General features: G+C 31.2%; 1 protein-coding gene across 3 annotated transcripts; it reads right to left on the reverse strand.

The window, feature by feature from the left end:
• LOC107438500 (bromodomain-containing protein 2) lies at positions 1 to 27,319 on the reverse strand. 3 transcript variants are annotated; one of them, XM_043054113.2, is made up of 9 exons: positions 27,191 to 27,319; positions 25,017 to 25,158; positions 20,772 to 20,927; positions 15,504 to 15,599; positions 12,209 to 12,304; positions 8,629 to 8,730; positions 5,077 to 5,178; positions 2,131 to 2,255; positions 1 to 589 (listed from the first exon to the last, which is right to left on the reverse strand). In XM_043054113.2, exons 2-8 carry the CDS (start codon positions 25,084 to 25,086, stop codon positions 2,161 to 2,163), a joined length of 717 nt encoding a protein of 238 aa, XP_042910047.1. In that variant the 5' UTR covers positions 25,087 to 25,158; positions 27,191 to 27,319; the 3' UTR covers positions 1 to 589; positions 2,131 to 2,160. The 3 variants fall into 3 exon arrangements, with proteins under 3 accessions (XP_042910047.1, XP_042910048.1, XP_042910050.1); XM_043054114.2 differs by having other exon boundaries at positions 26,881 to 27,193; XM_043054116.2 differs by lacking the exon at positions 5,077 to 5,178.

Here is a 27,319-nt window from a genome sequence, read left to right on the forward strand (position 1 = left end):
TATAATAAACTAGTTATTTTATTCACAAATTGCATTAAATAAATGTTACAAAATACTTAATAAATTCATCTTAATGCAAAAGGCAATCTTTAAATTATCAAGCGCAAATTATAAGACAATCATTAAAAATTATTTTAAATGCAAATGTATCAATAATAGAGCTCGAGTATACATTCAATCATTGCAAAAACAGGCAGCTTACACATGCACAGCCAAACTGGCTAATAAAATTCGGAGAGATCAAAATATCATGGATTTATAATAAAAGCTGTTTCAATTAAAAGTACATTTAAAAAAGTGTAGTCGAAAAATTATTCTTACATCTTGCACTGAAATCCAAGTTATACATAATAAATTTTATGTTTTTAATAAAACAAGTATATTTGTGTTTACAAAACAATATTAAACTTTAGAGGCTATGCTATTAATTTTGTATGCCAAATACCTATACATTATTCAAAAAATATCGATTAAAAGACAACGACGGAAAAAAAGAGATCAAATATAATGAGACTTCTTCTAATCAATTGTTTGGATTCTCCTTGTAGATCTTCAATTAACCGACTAAAGAACAAATTCATCTCTAATCCTGTAAAAATAAATTAATGGCGTTACAGGGATTGTTGAATACTAAATAATAAAAGAAATTGTTTTTGAATTATTGTTCCTAATGTTTAAATAATAAATGGACTTCATAATTATTTGGATAATCAGAAACAAATATTTAGCATTGCACTAGAAATTATAACAAGAATTCCAAGAAATGAAAGATAATTTGTAAATTCAACTGTCAAGAACTAAGAAGAAAAACTAAAAAACATCATTTTAACTTTAATCTCAGACCAAGTGTTCAATAAGTTGGACAACATTTGGTACAATTTTTATATTTCAGTAATATTTTAAGGTTATTTTTTGCTTGTATGTTCTTACAACAAGATTGTCTAGGTAAAAATATAATTCGAGTTGCTCATAGTTTTTAATTAGAAAACTAGATTCAAATGCTTATTAGTAAGTTATATGTATGACTTATTAATGACCAATTATTTTAGTCTGGTGAATTTTAACTTCATGGCCAAAAAGTAAATCAATACATTAAAACGAATTTATGCAAAGCAAAAAATAAAATCTGTTTTATATGAAAAAATATACAAATTTATTTTTTTCCCCATCTAATAATAAAAAATAAAACTTAATCAAGTTTAAGTACTTGAATTTTCTCAACAAAAATGTTTCAATGAATTTATGTTTACTTTCTGCTCAACTGTATACAAAAGGTTTTCCATAAAACTTAAAAAGTTCTTTTTTATGTAGTAGCAACTCAACATAACTAAAAAATGAGAGTACAAGCGATTTTTTTAAAAAAGAAATTAACTGAACGCTTATTCTAAATGAAACAGATGATTTAATTTTTCAATTTTTTTCAATTTTTTTTATTTGACCAACAAAAGTGGAGGTGAATTCAGAGTAAAAAAACGAAATGCTTTGTGCCATAAAATTTTGCTATCGTTTGGGTAAAACAGTTCCATAAAACATTTCAGTAGATGAAAAAGCAAACAAAGACAAATGTTTTAGAGATTACATGATTTTTAGATGAAATTGTGATTTTAAAGTTCGCAACACACTATTTTTTCTATATTTACTGTTGGACGAAAAGCTCGGTGGCAAAAAATTTAAAATTGATTCTGACATCATTTCAGCAACGCATTCTGAGAAGCAGCTTTCAAACAAAGCTTTTCAGCTTGTTTAGTTTCACGAGTTTAAAATAACCCCTATTTGCAGCAACAACGGAACGCAGCCTCAAATCCAAACTAACAGTCGCATAAATATTCCAATTTAAATTTTCGAGTAGAGATAATTTTTTTTTCTCATCTTAGTGATCAATGCGGTTAAATTTTGAAGCTAAGTAGAAAACATCTGTCATGAATGTAGAGTTTCATCTCTTGTTTTCTATTTTTAACTCATTTTTCTTCAGTCTGAATTCTTAAATCTCCTGTCATTTTTGGATCATTTCAGGACAAGATAAAATTTCAAAACTATTTTACATATTTTTCAAAGCTTAGATTATAGCTGCTGTTACAGATGTTTCCAACATGCAAAAGAAATATCGAATAGTGTTTAAGAAAGGATTACCATTAAATTCATGCTGCGAAAGGACTAATCCTACTTGCTAAGGCCGGCTTCAAATTTTTTAGAGGTTCCTCTTAGGCGAGCTTTAATGCTCACTTCTCCAGTTTCTTCAGCAGATCCTGTTGCACCTGAAATAAATGCGAAACATTTTTTACAATGCATTAATTAATCAATAAAAAACACTATTGCATTTCACTATAATATACACCGAAGAGCCATTACATTATGATCACCCTGCTAATAATAACTAGGACCACCTTTAGCCCTCAAAACTGCTAGATCCCGCCGTGGCATTGATTCCACAAGGTGCTGATGGGTAGTCTGAGGTATCTGGTACCAAGCGCTCACCAACTGGTCCTGTAATTCCCTCACATTGCGATGGGGTAGCGTGGCAACACAAATTTGGTTTTCCAAGTAGAACTAGAAATTCTCTATTTGACTAAGGTCAGGTGAATTTGGGGGCCAAGACATGACTTGAAAGTCACTGGAATGTTCCTGGAACCAATCCATGACGATTCGACCCTTATGACATGGTGCATTATTTTGTTGGCAAGCACCATCCCCCGCAGAAAAAATTGTTGCCATGAATGGATGAACCTAGTCTGTGACTATGTTCAAGAAGCTTACAGACGTCAGGGATTGTTCCATGAGGATTATGGGTCCTAATGTGCCCCATGAAAGCTTTGTTCCTGGGCGAGAAACCATGGAAAACTGGGCGAGCTTGTTGTTATAGATGGAGGGTGGTCATAATGTACGGCTCTTCGGTGTATGTCACAATTGAAATCCTACTAAAGAACTTGAAGATTTCTAAGTGTAATTGGTTTAGTAAATTCTTGGTTTAGTAAATTCCAAGACGAAATGGAATATTCTGATTTTTATATCATTCTTAGAAATGCAAAATTGCAATGAATTTATTACTTTTAGCTTTGAAATAAAATTTCTGTTGAAAAAATGCACGATTGGGAAGAAAAAACTATCTAGACGTGAAATTCGGAATTTAAGACAGTTTTTCCTTCGCTTCCATGCACACTTTGCTCCGAACAGTGGAAAAATATTTTCATGTCGTAGACTTTTAATGATACTTAGTTTAATAAATTCAATTTATAAAGTTTTTACTAGCCACTGCTTCAAAAAAACCGAAAGAACCGTGGCGGCTCAGAGGATAGAGAGTTCGTCTTCCAATGGGGTTCAAATCCCAGCTGGTCGATACAAATCCCGCACCTGGCTAGCAACGACCACAGGTCAGACGTAAAAATATCTTCAGTGGTAGACGAATCATGGGTCATAGTCCCGCTGACGTCGGGAAGTTTCATCTCTATGTAACGCAAATGCGGGATAGCAAATCCTCCAAGAAGGCAAAATTTCACCCAATACCTGATCCAGGAATTGTCTTCTGGATTGGATTTAAAATTACCAGGCTACTGAGTTGAGTATTAGTAGTCGTGAACCCAAAAATGGGTCGGCAACTCATCGACGGTTATAAAATAATCGAAATGTTTGTACGATTCGCCACTTTGTTATTGTTAAACCATGTTGAGTCTTTCAAAAAGTTGTCTGCATATTTTGCTTTGTAGTTTTCTACCGTATTTTAAAATATACTGTAGAGTTCCGAGCAGTTGGCATTTCTGGATAGGATGTCCGAAAGATGTGAAAATTATCAACTATCCTTACTGATTGGGTCAAGATCTAAACTATACGTGTGAACTATTTTCAAAATATGCCTTCACTGATATCAAACTCGCTTCACGAAGCTTTTCCATTGAAGCTGGAATGGAAGACAAATTCAAAATCTTAAAACAGAAGTACTATCATTATTGCAGGTTTGATATTTCCGGAGCAAAAATATCCTAATTTGACTTCTCAGCTCTTGTAGTGTGATTCATAGCTGTAATCACAAAATAAAAATGGGATTAAAATTGTTTTAAATTGAGATTCAGAAATACGTTTATGATTGATAAAATAAAAACAGACTTTTTCAAAAGATGTTAATGACACTAAACTCGACCCAAACCCTTGAGGGTGGACACAACTCAGGGGGAATCGAATAAAGTATCATTAGAAAGTTTTAAGACATCAAACTCGTCAATTTTTTTGATATGTATGTCTTAGTACATCTCCATTTAAAACAATATTCAATTAATTTCCTATTGCAATATTACAGCGCCATCTGAAAACAAAAAAGCGTAAATCTGTTGTTGCCTTGGTGCTTTTTTACCGAAAAATCATAGTCTGCAATTAGGTTCTTACAACTAATCACAGGATAGGGTTGTGCTTCAGTTATTCGAATTTTTTGAGACCCCTACTATGATGAACATGATGTTCGTAAAATTCTAATGTTACTAAGGTAGTTCTTAGAAAGGATTTTTGATTACAATCTGGAAAACTCCGGAAAACGTTCGAATACACGGTAATTGCCTTATCATTCATCTGTCATGAATTTGAGAATCAGTTATTAGGCATTTTACTTAAATTTAATGAAATTAAATGTCTATATAACAACAAATCTAACAAAACATATAGATAAATCTAATAAAATATTCCTAAAAGGAAAAAGCAAATGCGGTGAAAATTAATAAAAATAATTAAACTATGAATTTCATGCTGCAGTTTACCTAAGACTACAGGATTATTTTAAAAAGACAAACTCCATAAAATTAAGCTTAAAATAATGAGCCAGTTTCCCGATACGGAGCTACGAATTGTTCAGGCGATGAAGTTCGAAAACAAGATTAAAAATTTGATCGACTTTATTTTAAGAGAGTGCAGATATTCTTTCCGTCTCTTTTTATTACAATTAAGCGATTTTGCGTAAAATTCAAATGTTATATATGGGATGTTTTGAATAAAATATATTATGTCATTTAAGTTTGGGCAGAGTTGCAGTTCAAAGAACAATAGAACGGAATTTCGATAAGAAAAATCTAAAATGTATTGTTGAATGATACTTACCTTTACCTCTAGGTGATTTCCTTGTATTTGAGATGGATTTGGAACTGCTCTCTTCTTTCTCATGTTCAGCCGGGTTGTTTTCTTTTATTTCACTTTCCATAACTGTAAAAAAATTAAATAATTACTGAAAAGAAAAATCAATAAACTTTTGAAATACAGGGCATTTCTTGCTAATGGATTTTTAGATAAAACCCAATTAAAATTTTAATATTTTCGATCTTAACGTAGGTTTTAAAAATAACACGATTTCAATAGCAACAGAAGTTTTCTTTTTTGTGGGAGGGGAGGAGGAATCATTAAATTTTCTTCTAAAGTGTTTAGACACAATAGGAAATGAGATTCGTTTCATTGCTTCATCTTGAAAACTTTGGTGTCCTTACCAACTGTTTGAATTTTAATGTTCTAATAAATATTTTTAATAGTTTGTAAAATTGATTATATTCATTGAACTCACATAAAACTTTTTACATTTTAATTTCTTTTTTTAAAAAGTTTAGATTTTCGAAATCAATCGAATTAGAAATTTTAACTAGAGAGAAAAAGATAAAATCCCGAAATTTCAGGATTATCAAGATGATTTCCTTAAAATTCTTGTAAAAACCTTCATTCAGGTAAAACAGAAAGGGATTAACTATAGTTTGATGATGTGAGAGTTATTATCCTTTAGTTAATTCAAACATTACGTATTCAAGACAAAATCAGTAATATCTAACAAAGAAAAGAGGAAAAAAAATCATTTAAGGCATTTAATGATTGTGGAACACGTAAGTATTCTAATAGTATACTCCCACAAGGCAATTCACATACTACACGAGGAGGGTTGCGACTTTCGTATTTTTGTTGAAAAGGGGATTTAGGAAGTGTGAACACTGCTTATGATAGACACTAAATTCTCTTTATCAAAAAAGAAAAAAAATCCTTATGTAAACATGGGGAGGGTAATTGATTTTGCTGACAGTCTAAATCAATAAAAATGCACGCTGTGAATTTTTTTTGCTCTAAAGNTCTCCTTTGCCAGAAAAGGTACCGGACCCAAAGAAGTACGTTACTCGGTATGGTAGAAGAGTTCGTTTCAGAATCTGACGACTATGAAACTCCGGTGGGGAGTGATGTGGCGCCAGGCATGGTGCGTAGGCGCCAAAAGAATCAACGGGATTACAAACACACGATCGGCAACCTTGGAACTGCCCCAGTATTTAAGAAGCTTCGAACTGTACTCAGTCTCTATCCCACACAGTCTTACTTAATTTTTATGTTTCTGTTTTTAGCTTGTTATGTTCAGTTGCTAAATAAATGTTTAAGTTTATTGTTGTCATAGTTGTCTTCAACTTAATATGAGAGGGTTCCTCCCCCTCATTCTAATAAATATTTTTAATAGTTTGCGAAATTGATTATATTCATTGAACTCACATAAGACTTTTTACATTTTAATTTCTTTTTCTAAAAAGTTCATATTTTCGAAATCAATCGAATTAGAAATTTTAACTAGAGAGAAAAAGATAAAAGTCCCGAAATTTCAGGATTATCAAGATGATTTCCTTAAAATTCTTGTAAAAACCTTCATTCTGGTAACAGAAGGGGATTAACTATAGTTTGATGATGTAAGAGTTATTATTCGTAACTGCAGCTACTTCAAACATTACGTATTCAAGACAAAATCAGTAATATCTAACAAAAAAAATTAACAAAAGAGGAAAAAAATCATTTAAGGCATTTAATGATTGTGGAACCAGTAAGTATTCTAATAGTATACTCCCACAGTGCAATTCACATACTACACGAGGAGGGTTGCGACTTTCGTATTTTTGTTGAAAAGGGGATTTAGGAAGTGTGAACACTGCTTATGACAGACACTAAATTCTCTTTATCAAAAAAGAAAAAAAATCCTTATGTAAACATGGGGAGGGTAATTGATTTTGCTGACAGTCTAAATCAATAAAAATGCACGCTGTGAATTTTTTTTGCTCTAAAGTTGTCTTCTGGATTGGATTCAAAATTACCAGGCTACGGAGTTGAGCATTAGTAGTCATAAACCCAAAATTGGGTAGGCTGTGCTCATGGACGGCTATAAAATATGAAATGCTTGTACTATTCGCCACTTTGTTATTGTTAAACCATGTTGAGTCTTTCAAAAAGTAGTCTGCATATTTTGCTTTGTAGTTTTCTACCGTATTTTGAAATACATTGTCGAGTCCCGAGAAGTTGGCATTTCTGGACAGGGTGACAGAAAGATGTGGAAATTATCAACTATCTGTACGCATTGGGTCAAGACCTAAAATTGCACGCGTGAACTATTTTTAAAATATGTCTTCACTGATATCAAACTCCTATCACGAAGATTTTCCATTGAAGCTGGAACGGAAGACAAATTCAAAATCTTAAACAGAAGTGCTATCATTATTACAGGTTTGATAATTCCGGAGCGAGAATATCCTAATTTGACTTATCAGCTCTTGTAGTGTGATTCACAGCTGTAATCACAAAATAAAAACTGTTTTAAGTTGAGATCGAGAAATACGTTTAAGATTGAAAAAATAAAAACAGACTTTTTGAAAAGATATTAATGATACCTAACTGGACCCAAATTCTTGAGGGTTGACACGACTGCCACAGATGGGGTGGGATCGAATAAAGCATCATTAGAAAGTTTTAAGACATCAAACTTGTCAATTTTTCTCCCTATTTGATGTGTATATCTTGATACATACAATCATTGCAATACCTGTGCAATATTACAGCGCCATCTGAGAACCAAAAAGCATAAATCTGTTGTTCTACCTTGGGTGCTATTTTACTGAAAAATCAGTCTGCAATTAGGTTCTTACAACTAATCACAGGGTAGGGTTCTGTAATCACGTGGTTGTGCTTCAGTTTCTCGAATTTTTGGAGACTCTTACTATGATGAACGTGATGTTTGTGAAATTCTAATGTTACTAAGGTGGTTTTTAGGAAGTTACAGAATTTTTCGTTACAACCTGGAAAACTCCGGTGAACGTTCGAAAACACAGTAATTGCCTTATCATTTATCTGTCATGAATTTGAGAATCAGTTATTAGGCATTTTACTTACATCGAATGAAATAAAATGTCTATATAACAACAAATCTAACAAAACATATAATAGATAAATCTAATAAAATATTCCTAAAAGGAAAAAGCAAATGCGGTGAAAATTAATAAAAATATTTAAACTATGAATTTCATGCTGCAGTCTACCTAAGACTACAAGATTATTTCAAAGAGACAAACTCCATAGAATTGAGCTTAAAATAATGAGCCAGTTTCCCGATACGGAGCTACGAATTGTTCTGACGATAAAGTTCGAAAACAAGATGAAAAATTTAATCGACTTTATTTTAAGAGAGTGGAGATATTCTTTCCGTCTCTTTTTTTTACAATTAAACGATTTTGCGTAGAATTCAAATGTTATATATGGGATGTTTAGAATAAAATATGTTATGTCATTTAAGTTTGGGCAGAGTTACAGTTCAATGAACAATAGAACGGAATTTCGATAAGAAAAATCTAAAATGTATTGTTGAATGATACTTACCTTTACCTCTAGGTGATTTCCTTGTATTTGAGGTGGATTTGGAACTGCTCTCTTCTTTCTCATGTTCAGCCGGGTTGCTTTCTTTTATTTCACTTTCTATAACTGTAAAAAAATTAAATAATTGCTGAAAAGAAAATCAATAAACTTTTGAAATACAAGGCCTTTTTTGTTAATGGATTTTTAGATAAAACGTAATTAAAATTTTTATATTTTCGATCTTAACGTAGGTTTTAAAAATAACACGATTTCAATAGCCTTTTATCAACAAAAGTTTTCTTTTTTCTTCTAAAGTGTTTAGACACAATAGGAAATGAGATTCGTTTCATTGCTTCATCTTGAAAACTTTGGTGTCATTACCAACTGTTTGAATTTTAATGTTCTAATAAATATTTTTAATAGTTTGTGAAATTGATTATATTCATTGAACTCACATAAAACTTTTTAAATTTTAATTTTTTTTTTAAAAGTTTATATTTTCGAAATCAATCGAATTAGAAATTTTAACTAGAGAGAAAAAGATAAATGTCCCGAAATTTCAGGATTATCCAGATGATTTCCTTAAAATTCTTGTAAAAACCTTCATTCAGGTATAACAGAAAGGGATTAACTATAGTTTGATGATGTAAGAGTTATTATTCGTTACTGCGGCTAATTCAAACATTACGTATTCAAGACAAAATCAGTAATATCTAACAAAAAAATTAACAAAAGAGGAAAAAAAATCATTTAAGGCATTTAATGATTGTGGAACACGTAAGTATTCTAATAGTATACTCGCACAGGGCAATTCACATACTACACGAGGAGGGTTGCGACTTTCCTATTTCTGTTGACAAAGGGATTTAGGAAGTATGAACACTGCTTATGACAGACACTAAATTCTCTTTATCAAAATAGAAAAAAAATCCTTATGTAAACATGGGGAGGGTAATTGATTTTGCTGACAGTCTAAATCAATAAAAATGCACACTGTGAATTTTTTTGCTCTAAGTTGTCTTCTGGATTGGATTCATAATTACCAGGCTACAGAGATGAGCATTAGTAGTCATAAACCCAAATTTGGGTAGGGTGTGCTCATGGACGGCTATAAAATATGAAATGTTTGTACGATTCGCCACTTTGTTATTCTTAAACCATGTTGAGTCTTTCAAAAAGGTATCTGCATTTTTTGCTTTGTAGTTTTCCACCGTATCTTAAAATACATTGTCGAGTCCCGTTGGCATTTCTGGACAGGGTGTCAGAAAGATGTGAAAATTATCAACTATCTGTACGCATTGGGTCAAGACCTAAAATTGCACGTGTGAACTATTTTTAAAATATGTCTTCACTGATATCTAACTCCCTTCAAGAAGCTTTTCCATTGAAGCTGGAACGGAAGACAAATTCAAAATCTTAAAACAGAAGTACTATCTTTATTGCAGATTTGATATTTCTGGAGCAAAAATATCCTAATTTGACTCGTCAGCTCTTGCAGTGTGATTCACAGCTGTAATCACAAAATAAAAATTGTATTGAAATTGTTTCAAGTTGAGATCGAGAAATACGTTTAAGATTGAAAAAATAAAAACAGACTTCTTGAAAAGATTAATGATACCAAACTCGTCCCAAACCCTTGAGGGTGGACACAACTGAAACAGGGGGGGGGGGTCGAATAAAGTATCAATAGAGAGTTTTAAGACATCAAACTCGTCAATTTTTCCCCTACCTGATATGTATGTCGTAATACATCTCCATTTAAATCAATATTCAATTAATTTCCTATTGCAATATTACAGCGCCATCTGAAAACAAAAAAGCGTCAATCTGCTGTTTTACCTTGGGTGCTTTTTTACCGAAAAATCATAGTCTGCAACTAGGTTCTTACAACTAATCACAGGGTAGGATTGTGCTTCAGCTATTCGAATTTTTTGAGACCCCTGTTATGATGAACATGACGTTTGTAAAATTCTAATGCTACTAAGGTAGTTCTTAGAAAGTTAGAGAATTTTTGGTTGCAATCTGGAAAACTCTGGAAAACTAGTTACTCGAATACACGGTAATTACCATATCATTCATCTGTCATGAATTTGAAAATCAGTTAATAGGCATTTTACTATAATCTAATGAAATAAAATGTCTATATAACAATACATCTAACAAAACATTATTACATAAATCTAATAAAATATTCCTAAAAGAAAGCAAATGCGGAGAAAATTAATAAAAATAATTAAACTATGAATTTTATGCTGCAGTCTACCTAAGACTACAAGATTTTAAAAAGACAAACTCCATAGAATTGAGCTTAAAATAATGATTCAATTTTCCGATACGAAGCTTCTGGAGCCCGCTCTAAATTGTTCTGACGATAAGGTTCGAAAACAAGATGAAAAATTAAATCGAATTTATTTTAAGAGAGTGGAGATATTCTTTCAATTTCTTTTTATTACAATTAAGCAATTTTGAGTAGAATTCAAATGTTTTGGAATCAAATTTTTGCGATTTAATACAAAACATTTTCAAACACTCCCCCCCTACAATATTTTTTGTCACTCTTTCATCGAAATAAAAATTTATATAAAACATATATTTAAAAATTGAACTAGAACGATCAATTCATATTCAATAGGAGTGTTCCCAAAGTTAGTAAAAATCCTGAATTGTTTGTAATTTAAGATAGGAACTTTTTTCATTGTAGTTTAATTCTCTGAAGGAAATATTTAAAATATTTAACATATTTGTAAAATTATTATTAAATCATTAAGCATTAATAATCATTAATTATTAAAATCATTAATTAAAAAAATCATTAATTAAAAAAATCATTAATTAAAAAAATCATTAATTATACATTTAATTATACATTTAAATCATTGATTATGCATTTAATTATACATTTAAATCATTAATTATACATTTAAATCATTAATAATTAAAAAAATTTAAAATTGTTATTAATCCGATTAACAACAGCTAAACAGTAAACTTCTCAAAAGTTGAAATTTTTGGAACAAGCTTCAAAAGCTCCGGTGCCCGGAACAGATATCTCTCTAACGGCAGAAAATACAATTTCAACTTATTAGTATGTTACACTTAGAAAAAAACAAATGTCTAACTGTGACGAAATATTTCTTTTGAAAAACTTAAATTTATTTTTAATTAAAAAAATTAGCATTTATTAGCATTTTTTCCAAATAAAAAGATATTTTATCCAGTATTTTTTCACATTTTGATCATGAAATAAAATCTACTCGACCGAAATTAGAAGATAGTTATGGCAAAGCATTTCAAGAGAACAGATTTCTTAGCTTCTTTTAATTTTTAACTGCAATCAAAAACTCTAACGAGGGCAAGTCCTGATTCTTACACAAACAATTGCTGCGTAAATGTTGACAAATTTAAAATTATCATTAACTAATAAAATTGTCCAACGTATTGGATGCTGGGTCTAATAAGCGTTGCTTGCCAACCTTGTTTTAAATTATTAATTCGAAATATATTATGTCATTTAAGTTTGGGCAGAGTTAAGTTTGGGCTCAAACAATAATAGAATGGATTTTCGATAAGAAAAATCTAAAATATATTGTTGAATGATACTTACTTTTAATTCTAGGTGATTTTCTTGTACTTGAGGTGGATTTGGAATTGCTTTCTTCTTTCTCATGTTCAGCCGGGTTGTTTTCTTTTATTTCACTTTCTATAAATGTAAATAAATTAATTACTGAAACGAAAATCAATAAACTTTTGAAATGTAAGGCTTTGTTAATATATTTGCAGATAAAACGCAGTTAGGATTTTAATATTTCAGATTTTGACATAAGTTTTAAAAGTAACAGGATTTCAGTAGCTCTTAATGAACCGAAGTTTTCTTTTTTGTGTGGGGGGTGAGGAGTCATTAAATTTTCATCTAAAGTTTTTAGACACAATAAGAAATGAGATTCATTGCTTTAGCTTGAAAACTTTGTTGTCCTTACTAGCTGTTTGAATTTTAATACTCTAATAAATATTTTTTAATACTTTGTGAAATTGATTATATTCATTGTACTCAAAACTTTTTACATTTTAATTTTTTTTAAGAGTTTGTATTTCTGCAATCAATCGAATTAGAAATTTTAACTAGATAGAAGATAAAATCCCAAAATTTCAGGATTATCAAGATGGACCTTAAAATACCTGCAAAAACCTTCATTCAGGTAAAACAGAAGTGGATTAACTATAGTTTAATGATGTAAAAGCTATTATTCGTTACTGCAGCTAATTCAAACGACATTTTTCAACACAAAATCAGAAATGTCTAACGAAAAGTAACAAAACGGGAAAAAATCATTTCAGGCATTTAGTGATTGTGAAACCCGTAAGTATTCTAATAGTATACTCCCTCAGGGCAATTCACATACTACACGAGGAGGGTTGCGTCTTTCGTATTTTTGTTGACAAAGGGATTTAGGAAGTGTAAACACTGCTTATGACAGACACTAAATTCTCTTTATCAAAAAAGAAAGCAATCCCTTGTTAATGGAAAAAAATAACTTTGAGAAAGGCTTGCAACTTCTTATGTAAGCATAAAAAAGCAATCTCATGTAAACATGGGGAGGGTAATTGATTTTGCTGACAGTCAGGTAGAAGTTCAAAATCAATAAAAATTCTCAGTGTGAATTTTTTTTAAAAATCTTGTTTTCTTTGAAACTAGGGGACAGTTACAGGTCACGTAATAGTGAGATATCAATTGAAATCAATCCTCATTCAACTACCCTATAAGAAGGAATTATCCTAGTTGCCTTTTTATACTCTTTGTAAATTGAATAAATGCCTGAAAATTACGTGATTTCTCTGTTCTCTAGACCTACCCCCCACCATTGCCAAGGGATTGGCAAATCTAGTTTTTTCCTTACGGTAATATATTTCAGTAAAAAGTTGGAATTTATGAGGGTGAACCCTTGAGGGTGACACAACTGCCACAGGTGGGGGAAGGGGATCGAATAAAGTATCAATAGAAAGTTTTAAGACATCAAACTCGTCAATTTTTTTCCCTACCTGATATGTATGTCTTGATACTTCTCCAATTAAAACAATCTTCAATTAATTACCTATTGCAATATTACAGCGCCATCTGAGAACCAAAAAATATAAATCTGTTCTGCCTTGGGTGCTTTTTTACCAAAAAATCATAGTCTGCAATTAGGTTCTTACAACTAATCGCAGGGTAGGGCTGTGTAATCACGTAGTTGTGCTTCCGTTTTTCGAATTTTTGGAGACCCCTCCAATGATGAACATGACGTTTGTAAAATTCTAATATTAATAAGGTAGTTTTTAGGAAGTTACGGATTTTTTTGCTGACGATCTGGAAAACTCCGGAAAACGTTCGAATACACGGTAATTGCCTTATCATTCATCTATTATGAATTTGAGAATGAGTTATTAGGCATTTTACTGAAATCTAATGAAATAAAATGTCTCTATAACAATAAATCTAACAAAACATATAATACATAAATCTAATAAAATATTCCTAAAAGAAAGCAAATGCGGAGAAAATTAGTAAAAATAATTAAACTATGAATTTTATGCTGCAGTCTACCTAAGACTACAAGATTTTAAAAAGACAAACTCCATAGAATTGAGCTTAAAATAATGAGTCAATTTTCCGATACGGAGCTTCTGGAGCATGCTCAAAATTGTTCTGACGATAAGGTTCGAAAACAAGATGAAAAATTAAATCGACTTTATTTTAAGAGAGTGGAGATATTCTTTCATTTTCTTTTTATCACAATTAAGCAATTTTGTGTAGAAATCAAATGTTTTGGAATTTTGGAATTTTTGCGTTTTAATACGAAACATTTTCAAACATTCCCCCCCCACAATATTTATCACTTTTTCATCATAATAAAACTAATATAAAACATATTTAGAAATTGAGAATTTGATTACCGGATTTAAAATAGAACGATCAATTCATATTAAATAGGAGTGTGTCCAAAGTTTGTAAAAGTCCTGAACTGTTTGTAATATAAGATTTGAACTTTTTTCATTGTAGTTTAATTCTCTGAAAGAAATATTTAAAATTTTCGTGAAATTATTATTAAATCATTAATTATTAATTATCAGTAATTATTTAAATCATTAAAATAAATAATTATGCATTTAAATTATTAATTCTTGAAATCATTAATTATGCATTTAAATCATTAATTATACATTTAAATCATTAATTATACATTTAAATCATTAATTAAAATATCTGTGAAATTATTATTAATCTAATTAACAACGGCTAAACGATAAACTTCTCAAAAGTAGAAATTTTTGGAACAGGCTTCAAAAGCTCCGGTGCCCGGAACAGATATCTCTCTAATGGCAGAAAATACGATTTTAACTTAGAAAAAAACAAATGTCTAACTGTGACGAAATATTTCTTTTGAAAAATTTAATTAAATTAATTTTTATTACAAAAAATTAGCATTTTATTTATTAGCATTTTTTCCAAATAAAAAGATATTTTATCCAGTATTTTTTCACATTTTGATCATGAAATAAAATCTACTCGACCGAAATTAGAAGATAGTCATGACAAAGCATTTCAAGAGATCACATTTCTTACCTTTGTTTTAATTTTTCACTGCATTCAAAAACTCCAATGAACGAGGGTAAGTCCCGATTCTTACACAAACAATTGCTGCGTAAATGTTGACAAATTTAAAATTATCATTAACTGATAAAATTGTCCAACGTATTGGATGCTGGGTCTAATAAGCGTTGCTTGCCAACCATGTTTTAAATTATTAATTCGAAATATATTATGTCATTTAGGTTTGGGTAGAGTTACAGCTCAAAGAATAATAGAACGGAATTTCGATAAATAAAAAAAATCTAAAATATATTGTAGAATGATACTTTACCTTTTCTTCTAGGCGATTTCCTTGTATTTGAGGTGGATTCGGAACTGCTTTCTTCTTCCTCTTGTTCTGCCGGGTTGTTTTCGTTAATTTCACTTTCTATAATTGTAAATAAATTAAAAAATTACTGAAGAGAAAATCAATAAACTTTTGAATTAAAGGCTTTGTTTGATAATAGATTTTGAGATAAAAGCGTGATTAAGATTTTAAGATTTTAGATTTTGAATTAATTTTTAAAAATAACACGATTTCAGTAGCTCTTTATCAACCGAAGTTTTCTTTTTTGTGTGAGGAGTCATTAAGTTTTCCTCTAAAGTGTTTAGACACAATAACAAATGAGATTCAATGCTTTAGCTTGAAAACTTTGTTGTCCTTACTAGCTGTTTGAATTTTAATGCTCTAATAAATATTTTTAATAGTTTGTGAAATGGATTATATTCATTGAACTCAATTAAAACTTTTTACATTTGAATTTCTTTTTTAAAAAGTTTATATTTAAGCAATCAATCGAATTAGAAACTAATTTATGTAAGCATAAAAAAGCAATCTTATTTGCATGCAATCTCACGCATGCATGCTAAACATGGGAGGGTAATTGGTTTTGCTCACAATTAGGTGGAAGTTCAAAATCAATAAAAATTCACACTAATGCGATTTTTTTTTAAATCTTGTTTTCTTTGAAATTAAAGGACAGTTAATAGTGAGGTATCATGTAATAGTGAGAAGTCAACTAAAATCAATCCTTATTCAAATATCCTATAAGAAGGAATTATCCTAGTTGCCTTTTCATACTCTTTGTAAATTGAATAAATGCCTGAATATTACGCGATTTCTCTGCTCTCTAGACCTATCTCCCACCATTGCCATGGTTTTGGCAAATCTTATTTTTTCCTTACGGCAATATATTTCAGTAAAAAGTTGGAATTTATGGAGGGGAGGCAAGATTCTTCGAAGCCATTGTAACGGAGAGTCGAAAAACTTGAGAGAAATCGCGTAACCTTGATACTCCTATCCTTGGCATAAACTTGCAATTAAAACTTTCAGGAAAATTTTTATTAAAATACTTAGAACAAAACTATTACGTTTTTCAATTAACCTATTTTTCCAATACACCTATGTAAATTTTATTTGATTCGCAATTTGAAATGATTTTCGCTAATTCGAAAAGGAGAAATATTCCTTATTTTCTGGCGTTTTAATGTAAACGCCATATCAATAACTCAGCCATCTAATCTATAAGTTACAATTCTGATTTATCATTAGTGAAATTTTAAAACTAATTTATTGCAAATTTTGATATGTTTTTAAGTTTAACTTTATTAGTAAACATTGTTTTCCCAAACGAGCGAAAAGTTTCGACTTAAAGCGCTGAACAACGTTAGTTGAAACCAGAGTTGTGAAGTCGGAAGCTCAAACTCTGTCCGAGTCAAAATTATTGATGGTCCCACAAAAAAATTTCGATGGTTTATGTTGGTTTCAATGCGATTCATGATAATCCGATCATTTGATGGTCACCATCATCCAACATTTTCTATTACGTGTTCATGGCTTTTTATATTCCAACTAACTTCTATCATTCTAGGATGGAAAATGATATTTTGATTAACCATCAAGATAAGTTTAACTCTCATGAGCCCTGATCTGAAAAGACTCATGATCCATAAGGGTTCATGTTGGCTCCAACTACAAATTTCCACGATGGAAATTCTTATTGATTCTCAGCAATATACCATCAAAACAGTTCAGTTTTTTTTATGTAACACTATCATAAATCAGTCCGAATTCTTACATTGGGAAGATGGTGGTTCATGATCGTTCCAACATTTGATTTCGAAGATACTTTGATGGAAATTCGTGATGATTTAACATGAACAAACCATCAAAAAAAGTTGCTATTGAACCATCATAAATCAGTTCGGATAACCACATTGAGATGATGGTTATTGTGTTGGTTACCATCAAGATTATGCTGGTCCAATGGAAAACCATAAAAAATTTTGACTTGGGTGGTCTTTTCAGAGATCAAAAACTTCACTGTCCGTCGAATCACTGAGGATAACGGAGAAGAAAATTAAAAGCTTGAAGTTTAATCACTTTAAAAATCGAAAACGAGGCATTAGATGCTGTATTATATTCGCCTTTAAGAATAATTTGGCCATCAAACTAGTTTAGTTTCAAGACTTTTCCGCTAGACATTAGACAAGACTCTGGCGTCACGACTTCTCTGCTAGACATCGCCTTCCAATGAAGTGATCCTGGGTTCGAACCCGGTGATGGCTGGTCGATACGAATTCTGCATCCGGCTTGCACCGACCACAGTGCTGACGTGAAATTCTTCAGTGGTAGACGGATCATGGGTTAGAGTCTGTTTGACATCAGGCTAACCGTGGGGGATGCTTTCATTAGTGGTTCCCAACTTATTTTGACCAATTTCACTCTCCGCAAAACCACAGAATGTAGGCATACAATATTTATTCAGATTATTATTGTTTAATAACAAGTTTTTAAAAATTTAAAAAAAAAAGCATAGAAAACTTTGATATGCCAATAACTTTATTGTTTAATTTTTTCTTCTATGTTAACAAACTTTTATGTTATGCTTATGTTAGAAAAATGATTAAATTTAGCAAATGAATGTGTTTTTAGTCGCTTTTTGCTTAATGGGATGCTGGGGATTGTTTTCTGCTTGCTAATTCTTCGTCACAGGACAGAGCTAAAAAGAAAATAGAGTAGGGCTGGTTCATTCCTTACTCAAAGCTGAAGCTACGATTCCACACCTCATGACGTCACGCTTCACACAGATCACGAAAATCGCAGCTTAAGGATATGAAAACTTTGCTGCTTATACTTTCCGTAAGAAATGAGCTCGACACTTTTCTGATACTAGCTGTCAAACTTTACAGTGCTAACAAATTATTTCTGCTAAAAAATATAGTATTCATACTTTTTGTTGGTATTTCTAATAGTATCAAAAAATAACATTTTAAAATTAGGAAAATTTCAACTTCTGTCATTATTTCATTATCGTTTTCTAATTTCAGATTTTAACTTTTGCTGTTAAATAAAAAAAAGAATATAAAGGCACTTTTACAGTTACATGCTGTTCAATTACAATAGTTTTTTTAATTGGGATGTCCAATTTTAATATATTTTCGTATATTGTCATTAAATAAGACCCTTAACTGCTAATTACTAAAAAACTAATCTTTGAGTATAGGATAATAACACATAAATATTTTGAATAATAACATTAAAAAATACATTCACTATGGAATTGGAAGAATTTTTTAGCAATAATAACTTTTATTTTTGAAGTTCAGGATTTAATTTTCTTTGACCTTGCACATTTTTTCTTTTCTGTTTAAAATTACGAGGCGGTATCGATTTCAATGGCTAATTAAAGTTTTTAAACGTCTAAACGAAAAACAATAATTTTTTTTATTCACAGAAATTCTTCTAAGACATTTTTTAATTCATTTGATCTCACTCTGATATTTTCTGAAGTAAAACATGGAAAATTACGTTTTCTCAATTTTGTGTATTATAATAATTCTTGCCGATGACATTTGACTTAAATTTTTGCAATCAGATGAGAAGAAAATTGCCTCAAAATTATGAAAAGTAATGAATGTATTGAAATAAGTTTCGAAAAAGAATGCCATGAGAAACAATTTATTTTTAAGCGGAAGTTCGTACTGCGACGCCGTGACGTCACTGACTGAAATCAGAAGCTCGGAGCTAGACAAGTCTCTTCTAAGGAGTAACCTTGCCCTTCTATTCATTCTTTAGCTTTTGTCACAGGGTAGCGCGCTTGCAAGGACAAACCATTGGTCACTCTGAACTTCCAATCTCTATTTCTTTGAGTTTTTTTTTTCCATTTGCAACTAAATTGAGAAGTTTATCACAAAAGTGAAAACGCTTTGAGAGTAGAGGAGAGTGGGGTCAATTGTAACATTTTTTACTTAACTATTTTTAACTAACAAAAAACCCAATATATTATCAGTATTAATTGACAGACGAGTAAAGTAGACTATTCTCTACTAGAAAAAAAAATAAATACCTTATTTTAAATGTTATTATATTAGTAATTAACAATTTTCGACAGTCGTGCACTTGTTACAATTGTCCCCACTTACGGGGTCAATTGTAACAGTTCATAAATTCAACTAAAACTTAGTTAATTATACATATTATCATAGCTGTGATATATTTTTTTATTGATCAAAATAGTAGTGATATTTTAGGAGTAAAAATAATAATGAGCGGAGACCTAAAGGGTTAAACTTTTAACTTTAAGGGGTTAAAAATTTTAATTTATGCTGTGAAAGGTGACAAATAAAATAGTGCACATGCAACATAATATAAATGATATAGGAAACTATTGGCGGTTCTTAAAGAGTTAAGTAATTGTTTGTAAGCATAAGATTATTTATTTTCAGCTGTTACAATCGTCCCTTTACTTATTGTTACAATTGTCCCCAAGACGCCATTTCAGCTTCATTTGTTAAAAACAATGCTAGTTAATTAACTAAACTAATCTTTTTTTTCTGAAATGTTAATTAAGGTGTCCACTTACATATTCGATTAATAATTTTTATTTATTTAGACAAAATCACTTTGTTGCTATGTAATATTCTAATACCAAAACAATTACTTACGTAGCGTGAAAATATCTTTTGTGATGTAACACATTCAAAAGTAACTAGAAATGGTTGCCAGCAGGGGTGTACATGTAGATTTATTAAATACACCTTGTGCGCCACCTAGGAACCAAATCTAAAACCCGACACTCGAAATTTTTGCTCTGTTACAATCGTACCCTGTTACAATTGACCCCACTCTCCCCTACTTATGGATAAGATTTGCACAGGCGACATTTCTGTGACTAATCTACATTCATATATGCCTTTTGCTTGGTGGTAATTTTTCTGCCCAAGAAACTAGTCTTGCAAAATATGAAAAACTTTTTCAAAGAAAAAAGAATCCTTTTTGAATTAATTTCTGTTCGAGAAAGCATACCCTAAATTCCGTTCGCGAAGATACAATGGGGGTTGAAATCAAGTATAATCTGATTATTATCGCGCCCCCTTCAAAGTGTGAAATGCCCCCTCCCTCTTGTTGAGAATCATAGGTTAACATTTTACCATTACTTATTTAAATGAGTCGATACGAGACACTCTATACTTTTTCTAACTCCCTAATAAAATAATAGTTGTAAACATTTAAGATAAATTAGGAATGGAAATCCTAAACATTGTAAAATATACTTACGTGTGTTTACACTACGTGATGCAACATAGCCTTCCAATTCTCTTAATGTTTCTGGTCTCAATAAAGTAAAATGAATAGACGTCCCCTCCGGACAATCTTCTAGAGTATCTGGATCTCTTGCCTTAATAATTCTATAAATGTGTTTGTGGTCGTCATCTGAAAAATAAAAACGTTACTTTCATAACAAACAGAAACCAAAATTTATTCAAAATACAAACCAAATACTTTACAATTTTTAGAATTTTACTTGGATTTAGGAATGTATTACGGTTTAAGAAAGAGAATTTTTGTTTTAAGTTAAAGCTGATACATTAAAACACAAAAAAAAGAAATCAATAAATATTCAAAGATTTAAAAAATATAGACGGAGGGCAAGTTGGCGACTTTAGGGTTACCAGTATCTTTTAAGCGAGAAAAAACTATCACATAAGATGCTGCCAAAGTTGAAAGTGATTGGATACTTAGAGACTATGTTACATTACATGTTAGACCAAATTTTTGCATTAGTATTAAGTCAAGCAAAATACTCAGAGGTTAGGCAAATAAAATCATCTCGCAAATCTCCCTATCTGCTCGGAAAGTCAGGAAGTATAAATTACAATAATTAAATGTTAAAATTGTGGTATTTGAAGAGCACCGTTTGTAATGAAAAAAATTGTGAAAAATCTCAAAAAACTTTATTAAAAATAAAATTTATAAAAAAAAAATATAAAAAAAAATCGCAATCATTTTAGGCTTAAAATTCTTTCTTGTACTTCGTGTAAAAGAACGCTTTCAGTTGCTAAGATAAATGTCCAACTATTCAGAGAATTTCTAACAATAAGCAATGTAAAAAAAAATTCTTATCTAATAACGTAGATAAGTTTGAATTGACTTACCCTGCGCAACGAGTTCTCTTTTTTTTGCTTTTTTTTTATAATTTATTGGGGGGGAAAAAGGAAATTACACTTTCTCGTAAGTGGAAATTTGTGGCCTAATTTGGATTTAAGAAGAGTTTAATAGAAAAGGAACTTGAATCATCTATACAAAGCTAAACATAAATTTCATAGCAATTCTTGTAAGATTATGGAACGGTGTAACTAATTAAGTCTGGCATTCATTGGAAATATATTAATAATTCGATATAACTCGTACGAGAAGTTCGCTATTACGACAGGCTTGCAAACCGCAGTCAAAGCGCGAAGATTAAAGATATAATAATTGCATATTTATAACGAGTTAAAAACTACCAGCGTCCTGCAATTGTGGGAAAAATATTCTAAGATAAATAATTTTTTCTGCTAACGAGGTGAGGATGATTTTCTTATTTCTGCTGACAAGCTGTAGGACGGGTATGAGCATTGCTCACGTAAGGTATTAAAAATCCCTTATTTTTCAAAATTCTCTTATAAACCAAAAGAAAAAACGTAGCTAAATATTAAACATGGAGTAACTTAAAACGTAGAATAAAAGTTGAATTCGGGGAAAGAAAAAAATTGGGAAATATTTTCGAAAAATTATACACACTACTGCCATTGCAATTGCTGCACCAAGAAGGCGACACAACACGAACGTGAAATTTGCAGGACAGTTAAAACATGTTATGGTATGTAAATGAGTAGCTTATGAGCTCATTTATGCAAAGCAGGCGGCGGTAGCGGCACCTACAATGTGTAGAAAAGAGATTTGACAGTAAGTTTTTCATATAGAAATTGAATTTGAACTTTGTTATTGGGTAAAAAGTTTGTTATGCCTCATGGCCATATGGCCTTAAGGGATCGTACAGCTACGTCACGAATCCTGAGTCAACAAATGGGGTCATTAGCAAGACAACAAATGTTTGCACGAACAGTTCGACGACGTTTGCAGCAGCATGGATTATCAGCACATTGACCATAGCTTTGACTACCCTTGACGGTGCATCACAGGCAGGGGTGCCTCCAGTGGTGTGATCAACAACGAACCTTGACGTAGGAATGGCATGACGTCGTCTTTTCAGACGAATCCAGGTTCTGTATTCCGCATCATCATGACAACATCCTTGTTTGGCGACATCGTGGAGAACGCCCATTGGCAACTTGCATTCGATATCGTCATACTGGCCCATCACCTGGTGTAATGGTATGGGATGCCATTTGATACACGTCTCGATCACCTCTTGTTCACATTGCTGGCACTTTGAATAGCAGCTGTTACATTTCTGATGTGTCAGGTCCAGTTGCTCTGTCTTATCTTCGAGGCCTCCATAACGCTACGTTTCATCAGGACAATGCACTACAGCATATTGCCCGCACTGTCCTGACCTTCTTTCACACTGAACATGTTTGCCTGTTGCCCTGGCCAACACGTTCTCCTGATCTCTCACCATTAGAAAACGTGTGGTCAATGGTTGCCAAACGACTGGCACGCCACCCCTTGTCAGTCACTACGGTTGATGAATTTTGGAATAATGTTGATGCTGCATGGAATGCTGTACTCGTCTATGCCAACCAATCTCTGTTCAACTCGATGCCTAGGAGAATAACTGCTGTTATTGCTGCCAGGACAGCCTCTCAACTCAGAGCAGCCTCTGCTCTGAGTATCGATTCCTCAGGATCTATTTATCAAAATATCCTGAAAATTTACTAACTTGTTCTTCCAACTATAATGTATGTTCCTATTAAATATCATTCTGTTATTTGCATTCCTTCCTGGTGTAGCAATTTTAATGGCCAGTAGTGTAGAAATAATTACATATTATCAATTATATATATACGTCATAAAGAGAAAATACAAATTCTTAAAGAATATTAGACTCAAATTTTCTAAAATGATTTTAAAACTTAAACATTATACCTGCCTAGTTGCAGAGTTGCATCTTTTTATTTGAGTTTAATCCTAAAACTAGATAACTATAGTAAAGTCAAAGTTTAAGCAAAACACAGGGGTGTTGCAACTTTCTTACAAACGACTGGATGGGGATTTATAAATTAGTTATTTTTATTGATAAGGGGGGAGTTCGAAATTTCCAAAAAATAGGGTTACGTAATATTTGAACTGTCCATAATATAAAAAATGAAAGATCTGTCTGGAATCAATATGTAAAATGCAAAAATGATTTATTCTTATTTTCTTCTTTCAATCTTATTTCTTTATGTTAATAAAGCAAAGAGATGCGGATAACCACCTGACAAGTTATATTACTCTTTCAACATAAAAAAAAAACTAAATAAAATTAGTTTTCTATTTTAAAGACTTCTGCCACACTCTTCAAATGCCTGTGCTTTTGTTTTGGCAATTTGTCATCCATTATTTACCTTTTTGACAGCTTTAGATTGAAATCAACATTCAATGCTATCAATGACAGCAAAAACAATTCTACACTATCACACTCCAATCTTTGTTATTGCAATTTTAACATTAAATACACGTATTTGCTTATTACGACAAGCTCGATAAAGCTAATTTCAAATGCTGTTAGACTTAACCGTTTTAATGGACTTTTACAGCAATAAGTTCACTGAGAAAAAAACTGCATTTGTCTGAGGATAAACTATGAAAATTTACGCATGCAAGTTTAGTAGACGTCATAAGGAGAATGAAAAGCAGTTTTAATGTGCAGGCTACGAAACATAACAAAAAGTTTCGTTTTTAGCATCTAACTCTTGTGCAAGATGCTTCTGTCACAATATTTCCAACAACGTGCTGGTAGAAGTCGACGGGCAATTATCACAAAAATAAATTTATTTCTATAAATCCCACAATGAGTTGCAATTTACTACCTTTGGTAAAAACATCTGGGAATTTTTTCCCACGGAAAAGATTAAAGAAATTGAGATTTATTATTGTTATTCGTATTATCTGATATACACCAGTATTACCCTTTTACGAGCCCGAAAGTTCGATGTTATATTTTTTTTAGGCTTTTAGACAATACTGAAAAATTCAGAGAAACTGAAGCAAAATTATTATTATTATTTTTGCCTCCTACCCCTCCAACTTTCTAGCTAGTCTTAATAAGTGGGCAGTCCACTTCTGGGAATAATTAATATTTTTTTCACAACAAGATTTATTTTACTTGATTAAATATAGGATGTAATTTTAACGAAATACATTCATCACAAGAGCTCCTTCCCCCTTTTATTTGCTTCAATAGGTTTGCAATCATTCTTTTCGTTTCAGATTTACACAATGTTTAAAACTTGAAACCAATCACGGAATTAATGGTTCTATGTTAGTTATACGACAAATTACAAAAATTCTCATTCAAATGAATGTAAAAATTACCTGGCAAATTTTCTATAGATTTAGATAAAGCCCATTTCTCCTTAAGTGTCCATCTTTTTTCAGTAGCCATTACTCAAACTTTCGGGTTTTAGGATGCACTTTGGAGATTTAAAAGGAGTGCAGAAATTGGCAGTTGCAGCTTCTGAAAAAAAAAAAGAATTCAATGTCCTAGGAAACATTATGATTTATCTTCAGCTTATTTCCAACTAAAGAAAGAAACACATACTCGAATAAAATATAAAAAAATCTGCAATCATATTTGGTATAAAAAATAATTTGAAAAAAATCCCCATAAAGCAAAGTTCCTACAACAAGGGAAATTTTATTCTGTTAAAAGTAAATGCTGGAAATCGCAGCTATTTTGCACTTAAGAAATTGCTAACAACAAAAGTAATAACGAGGAAAACAAAGTTTCAGGTTTATAAAAATATAATCAGACCAACCGGTATCTATGAAACTGAGACATGAATTCCAACCCAGAAACAAGAAAAAATGCTGATTTCCTGGGAAAGAAAATTCTTAGAACTATTTTAGGGCCTGTCAAAGAGTGATCTGTGGAGAAAGCAATACAATTTTGAAATTTTCAAGACTATTTAAAGAAAAAGATATAAATTATGTAAAAGCAAAGAGAATTTAATGGCTAAGACACCTTGAGAGAATAGATGGAAACAGAGGCAATATGAAGATATTCAAGGGGCAGTGCCAGGGCCAAAGAAAAAGAGGAAGGCCGGTCAAGAGATGATTTGACGAGGTGGAAAAAGACTTTAAGACTCTAAAAGTCCGAAGCTGGAAACAAAGAGCTAGAAACAGGCGACTTTGGAGGAAAACTGCTAGTGAGGCTAAGATCCAACATGGACTGTAATGCCAGGGAGTTAGTTTAAAAAGTAAAATAAAACAAAATGTTCACCAGAACGTCCAAATTCTTATACAGCGGAGAGCTATTTGCCACATTTTATGCTATATACCAAAAGTTTCTTACGTACTTTCTAAAATACTCTTACAGCCCAGCGAGACAAAACTGTTCGTGATTAAAAGCCAACCATACATGGTATCTGTCCCACCACAACCTATTAAGATTTCATACTTTAAAACGTGAATAAATCCCAAAAAAATAATTTGAAAAAGCTACTACTAATTAACCATCACGAAAAGAACTCCAGACAGGAACCTATCAAGGAAATGAGAAAAAACTGATTGTATTTAATTTATAATATGTTTTCGGGATCAGTGAAATATCCATAATTACAATGACTATTCAATGGATATGTAAATCATACACAATTTAATAGTTAACCCTAGTAAAATACTTTAAGTTTGCGTAATACTAGTAAACTTTTGTGTAAATCATCTTGATGTCCTTAAAAGGAGATGTCATTTAATTTACTGGCGATCCGATCCTATTTCTAAAATGTAAGTAGCAAAATGTTACAAAATGCACGTTACAAAATGTATTTTCTTCGTTGAAATAAATTAGTCCTATCAAAGTCGTTTAGGCAAATCAGTTACATGGAATGTAATTCGTTGCTTTGAAATAGATTTGTGCTTTGCAATGCATAACAATCCTCTTAACTGAAGCAAATCGGTGTTTCACATTACAATATAATCCTTCTAATTGAAAAAAAATTCTACTGATTTACAAGACAATGGAATCTTACTGACTGAAACATATTATACTGATTTACAATACAATCTTCCTAATCTGAACAAATTATAGTAATTATCAAAGTTCATTTATCAAAACAAATTACTGTTTTTACAGTTCACTCCTTTTGAAAGAAACAAATTAGAGTTTCACATTCTTATCTCTTTTCGTTTCTTCCTTATTGAAACACATTAATAGTTTAATTTAACAAACACAACGTACCTTACGTAAGTTAATAGAAAAACTGGTTAGAACTCGCACTAAAAGCAGAAAATTTAATTTTAGTATAAAAACCTAATCATATTTAATTGACAATGAGAAATAAAATTTCAATTAGTTTTACGAATTCTGGAATAACACCAAAAGTAAATATTCTTATTTAGTCAATACAGTAAGGATTAAATGCTGTTAAAAAATTGAAAAAGAACTTGGATTGAAATTAGTTTTTAACAACTTCAATACAAAATAATTTTTCTGCAATTGCATAAAAAATTTTAACAATAAATCTAAAACAATAATTCGAAATACTTACATTGGTTTCTGTTATCTAATGCTCAGAGTGATTTTGAACTGCACAAATTTAGGCTCCACAGTGATGATGACATTTCACTTACGAAATTTCATAGAATTGACGTTAGGGGGCATCTTAGCCCAAACGGTT

The sequence above is a fragment of the Parasteatoda tepidariorum genome, chromosome 2 (genome assembly GCF_043381705.1).
Source record: "Parasteatoda tepidariorum isolate YZ-2023 chromosome 2, CAS_Ptep_4.0, whole genome shotgun sequence".
Classification (NCBI taxonomy): Eukaryota; Metazoa; Arthropoda; class Arachnida; order Araneae; family Theridiidae; genus Parasteatoda; species Parasteatoda tepidariorum.

Bases quoted from the DNA above. Each gene is read 5' to 3' on its own strand.
- LOC107438500 (XM_043054113.2), bottom strand. From the start codon at position 25,086: ATGGCTACTGAAAAAAGATGGACACTTAAGGAGAAATGGGCTTTATCT. The intron at 15,600-20,771 runs GTAAGTATATTT...TTACAATTATAG, and splicing joins ATCACGTAGTGTAAACACAC to AAAGTGAAATTAACGAAAAC. The intron at 2,256-5,076 runs GTAAGTATCATT...CATTTATTTCAG, and splicing joins GAAATCACCTAGAGGTAAAG to GTGCAACAGGATCTGCTGAA.